Source organism: Acanthaster planci, linkage group LG11 (genome assembly GCF_054643075.1).
Source record: "Acanthaster planci isolate LZ-2023a linkage group LG11, COTS_SCS, whole genome shotgun sequence".
Taxonomy (NCBI): domain Eukaryota; kingdom Metazoa; phylum Echinodermata; class Asteroidea; order Valvatida; family Acanthasteridae; genus Acanthaster; species Acanthaster planci.
The window spans coordinates 17459812-17465622 of NC_141787.1; the positions used below are offsets into that span (position 1 = coordinate 17459812).

The 5811-nt window shown below is 38.7% G+C and overlaps 1 protein-coding gene across 1 annotated transcript; it reads left to right on the top strand.

Annotated features, from left to right (window-relative positions):
- Positions 1-15: 15 nt before the first annotated feature.
- Positions 16-5421, top strand: LOC110976339 (outer dynein arm-docking complex subunit 3-like). Its single transcript, XM_022229523.2, has 13 exons — positions 16-356; positions 757-881; positions 991-1068; positions 1189-1362; positions 1614-1718; positions 2552-2674; positions 2793-2952; positions 3056-3162; positions 3263-3423; positions 3519-3681; positions 4044-4178; positions 4428-4506; positions 4828-5421. The coding sequence occupies exons 1-13, from the start codon at positions 269-271 to the stop codon at positions 4953-4955; spliced, it is 1626 nt and encodes a 541-aa protein (XP_022085215.1). The 5' UTR covers positions 16-268; the 3' UTR covers positions 4956-5421.
- Positions 5422-5811: the final 390 nt, after the last annotated feature.

Consider the following 5811-nt stretch of genomic DNA (forward strand, 5'->3'; position numbering starts at 1 on the left):
GTGTGCGGGAAAAACACTCACGCGCATGGAATCCCCAAACAAAACATCCTTTGACCTTCTTCTAGGATCATCATAATTTGGTGTATAGTTAGTAGACATAATTTTACATTAGACACTAGTTAACTTTCGTTTGACAGTGTTGGGCTGGGAAACTGAGCATTACGCCTAAATACCGTCCCATTTGCAATGTTTTACTGAAGCACACTTTTGCTTAATTAACGATATTAACAAATTTACCCCTTGAAATTTTAAATTGTGAACTTTTACCATGACGTCAAGTAACCAAGATAGCACCATGAATGCATGGACGGTGTATGATCACATGGACGAATGCAGAGGCAAAATAGCACTAAAAGGTACGTTGAAATAATGTCTAGGCCCACGCCTGTAGGTTTGTTTCCATACCTTATATTGGAGTTTGATATCCAATCGTTCATTCGGGTACACTCATTTCTCAAAACAGCAAACATCTTTCACATTCAAGTTAGAACTTTTTCCTGTTTCCAAAGGGCAACTCGCTCCTCATTTTTTTTAAAGATTAGGCTGTGCAATGTAATTGAGTCGTCATAATTGAGCATGTCATTTATCCAACTGGGGTCTCATCTTTTACTCTCAAAATAAAAAAAAATGTTTCTCCAAGGTAGAACATAAACAGGTAATATTAAACTGACACTGTCCAGGCCTCGGGAACTATAATAAAGCATCCAAAAAAAAATCTAAAGGAAAATATTGTATTTTCATGTGATGACCCTTCAGAGCGTGATCACCGTGCGTATTATGAGAGTTCTCAGGTCGACAAGCAGTGCAATGAAGACGAAATTGCAGCCCTTCGACGGAACAACAAGGAAAAGAGAGTGGTTCTTGCTCAACAAACTCGTCATGTAAGAAAATTGACGAGCATTTTATTTTTCTTGTCTTTCGTTTTGGTTGTAAGTTTTAAATTATCTTTTTAAAGCATTGTTATTTCTTTTCTATTAATGTCCATTCAAGGGAGACGAGCGGGTTATCCACGAAGCACTCATGTCTCGCAGGGACGAAAATCTGGCTCTTCGAAGAAAAACAGCAGAGGTTAGAACACATCATTTTCCAATTTTTCCTCACCTTCACAAACTTTTCATGCAGTAATGTGGAAACGTTAGTTATGAATGAAGTTATCCCACAATGATTTTTGTTTGTTTTTCTTATTAGGATGCTATCGCTGAGATGGATCAGAAGATGTGTGAGAAGGAAAAGCAGCTGAACTCCTTGAGGGAAGAAAAAGAGAAGCGACAATCTCGAATCAAGGAGCTGGAAACGGCATTAGCAAGACTGGAACTCTTGGCTAAGAACAGCGATAACAACTACGCGCAGTATGATCTCAAAGTAAGGAGAGATGATTAACAAAAAGATCAGGGTTGATTTTATGGGCACCTTGGGTTGCGGATTCCCTCTCCCCAAGATTTTGGATAATTTGTATTACTGTCCAGTCTCGGATTACATATGTGTGTCAATATGACCTCAAGGCACGTTACAAATACGTTGACTTCGATCCTTTAAAAATTAAGATTTAAGACCTGAAACAGTGTAAGAAAGAAGGCATGGGTATAGAAAAGTCCTTTATTGATTTCCTTTAGACAATTCGTATGGTAGAGAACAACCTGGACAAAGCAAGAATCAAACATGAAACAGCAAGGAAATTACAACAGACCTACTTAGAGATTGTCCGGTGTCTTGAAGAGGTAAGCAGAAATGACAGTATGAGTAAAACAATTGCGGTTACACCATGGATCAATCTCTTTCTTGAGTATGTGTGATTCTGGCTGGGGTGGATCTGGGATCTGGGAAAACTTGAAAAGTCACTCATAATCAAGTACTCCCACACTGAAGACCATCAGATCAACTGAAGCCAAGCTGAACTCATCACCAGCATCGAACGATGGTATCCCCACCGCATCAGAGAAGCCATAGAAATCATCAAGCATGACACAGTTCCCCAAGACATCGGCTTCAGCGATATCTGGCGCCCATCCTCACATCCCAGTCCAATAGGTCTCCTATACCTTAGGACTCCCCAATTAGATTCCCTCCTTAGTTAGCCCATGGGTCTTCTCTACCCTTGGCACCCAGCTGTTCACTCTCCCACTGCATACCCCAACTGACACACTTGAGTAAGCACACACTCAGGTTATGCAGTGCCAGGATCCAGTGCAGCACCCATTGTGCCCGCCTTCACTGTTCCCGCCTCAACGCTTCACCGAGCTAACCCCTACATCTGGATCCCTCTCTACACCATATACGCTCCACTCCCAGTTAGAATCCCGCAGTCTTCTGAAGACGGACAGAGTACACACTGTCAAGTTTAGAACCAAACGTATTCAAGAAAGAGATTGATCCATGGAGTAACCAAAATCGTATTACTCATATAGTTCTTTCACCATGAAAACCTTCAAGTCTTATCAGAAATGACAATGTTAATTTAACACCCAGGAAAGGCCGCTAGAGATTCATTTACAATTATTGGAATGATGAAGATGACATTAAATCATGCTGTTGTCTTTTTTTTTTATAAAAGGAAAGGCTAAGCCTACCTAAAAGGCTAAAAGCTCTCGAGGGTGCCCTTGAAGAACAACGACAAGAGTTGAGGGAATTGACGGGAATCAGTCAGGATGCACGAATCAAGCGAGATCAGGCAAAGGTATATTGAAGCTCATTGAATACTGAAGACAATAATTTATGACAACTCAAATACAAACAAACTGATACGAATTTTTCCTGGACATTCAACTGAAATTAAGACATTGCTATTCTTACAGGCAGAGTTAAGTGTCTTGGAGCAGACAATGATCGAAGCAAAACGATCACGTGATCGCACACTAACCCGAATGAAGAAACAAGCAGATAAACAGAAGGAAATGGCTGACAAGATTGAGAAACGAGCCCGTGCTACACTCCAGGCAGATGATCCATCACAAGGTAGCTCATAATGAAAAGTAACTCATAATAGTGTAATAAATTCAAGTTGACTACAAAATCATGTTCACTAACATTACGACAATTTTTTGTCATGGTTATGCAGAAAGTAAACGTCAGTCACAGATGGATGAGGATAATTGGGTGAAGGTCACGACGTATGAAGAGGCTTTTAGGAGGATCCAGGAAGCTACCGGGGTGTCCAACATCGAGGTGAACATTTCTATCTGGAAAACTTAACAACTTCAACTGTCTCCTAAAATTCCTGCCTTATATCATTTCTATCTTGATTTTACAACGATTCTCTCTACAGGAAATAGAAGCGCGCTTTATGAACCAGGGAGGCACGTACGAGCACCTCTTGGCTCAAAAACAAACCGTGGAGAAACAACGAAAATGGCTGACTGAGCAGAAACGTCAACTGACCCAGCAATATGAAGCGATGAAATACAGCGGCGAGAGCAAGATGTCTCAGTGAGTTGTTCGTCTCTTTGTAAAAGTCTTTGTCTGCAATTTGCAAATTGTATCAGTCTATCTTCTATTGCGTTCTTTTTGTCCTGATAATATAGAGGCCAGCAGCTTCTTGAGAGAATGCAGGAACATCTAAATAAGACGGAACAAAGACGAGACTTACTACGTAACAGCGTGCACAAGAACAACATGGTACTGACTGACGTGAAGAATGGAATACATCATGTCTATGAAACCCTCAAGGATATCAAACTCAAACCAGTAAGTTCATTTTCCTTTTTAAAACGTATTACTTTAATAGGTATTTTTCAATCTTTTAATGTACAGCGTGTCCACATAAAAAGTATACCGAGATAAAAATTATTGTAATAGCAAAACTACTTTTTTATGGGAAAGAGAAAAAAATCTCTAGAAAGGGCCGATTGCAAAGAGGGCATGCTGCCCTTTCTAGAGATATATTTCTCTTTCCTATATATAAAGTAGTTTTGTTATTTCAGTAATTTTTATCTCGGTATTCTTTTTATGTGGAAATCCTGAATAATTACCAGTTAAAAGATTAAAAAGCATCACCAGAATTTTAATGCACTTTGCTTTAACATTGATTGTTCCATTACATCCTTCAGCCGATGCGCAACAATGCCAACCTGGGTGATTATCTTGACCAACTACAAATATGCGAAAACAAACTTCAGAAACTGATGACACAAGCAAATGTCCGAGATAGTGCGTCATTCAAGAAAGTCATGAACAGTACCGAGGTAAATACATTGCTTAAATGGGAAAAACTAAAACAAAACGAAACAACACACACAAAAAATAAATAAATAAAATAAATAAATAAAATAAATAAATAAATAATAACCAAGGCGACAGTCATGACGCCAAAAATCTTGCACGAACTTCGACCACAGTTGGTGATAAAACCTGTAAAAAAGTTACCCAAGACAGATTAGGCTTTGAAGGTGTGATAATAAGTTTCTAAGCATTTCTCATTTGCGTTATTTCAGTTTCAAGAATTCATGGAGAATACACAGAAGGCTGAAAACCTACGAGTTCGTTTGGATGAGCCCGATTCAAACGACTCAGGTATAGTTTATTCATCTAATGACTGTCTTGATTCATTAAAAAAAAACTATTTCCATTAGAGTATCTACCGATTGTCACTCCCCTAAAGTGCAGTTCTTGTTAAGACTTTTTTTTTAAGTACATAAAATAATCAAGAGCTGAAAACTGTTACTTCTTCCCTGTCTTCATTGTTGAAAAGACTTCGGTGTATGCTCTTAAGAAGCGTTTAAAAAGAAGATCAATAACAAGGAATGTAAGTTGCTTACAAAGTGTAGTCTATCTCGAGTGAATTTAACCGGTTGTAGACATTGATTTAAGATATAGTTATTTTCAATCGTGTAGATGACTTTGGATATGACAGTCAGGATAATGAAGACATGATGACCAATGCTGACATCAAACATCAGGGACAGGTGCTGATGGATCAGAAGAAAACCAAGAAACGAGCCAGGGCACGCCGCAAGAAATAAATCAATCTGACAAACATGTCAGATACATGTACTTGTATAAGTTTGATCCATGGTACAGGGGAAGGCAATACAGGAAGCAGCACAGGTTCATGGCATGGATTTTAATAGTGGAAAGAAGTCCAGCAACTTGTGTTATTAATATTTTGTGAGGAAAATTTACCGCATTATTTCGAAAACGTGGTTGTAGTGTGCAACTAGAAATTGAAGAAAAAAAGTGCTTGCAAATCTATAAATAAATATAGAAATCCACAGCACGACTGTTAGCAATAAGAAGACCAGACGTCATTTTCTTCAATTAAATTTAAAGGAAGCATAATTGTGGGGAGTCTTTAGTCAAGCCAGTAAAAAAAGGAGAGCCACATATTATGGGAGTATTATGTTGCATAATACTATGTTGCATAATATTATAAGCATTCAGATTACTTCTATATTTGGAAATTGACTCGTGAATAAATCATGACACGGATATTTGTCATTTAATTGTCCATGTTTATTTACCGAAGACAGAAGAGTGGACTCAATTTCGTTAGTACTGTCCTCGCATTTTCCATGAGCAGAGTTGATGAATAAGAGTTTATTTGTTTAAAGAACTTTCCACCTCCTGTCCACTATTTCCCCTCAAACGATGCTGCATTTGTATACTGCTGTGACCAAACAATATGGGGCCCATCCAAAACATCCCCGTCTTATCCATCCTTTTTGCAAGCTACATGTACATGTTTAGATCTGTTTCTGCTTTTAAACCTCTTCTCCGAATGGTTGAATGTTACTCCGCCAACTGGCGGCGCACTACACAGTACGGTTCCCCGGCCCCACTCACATACACATTTTTAAATTTACGTGATAAAAGGTACCA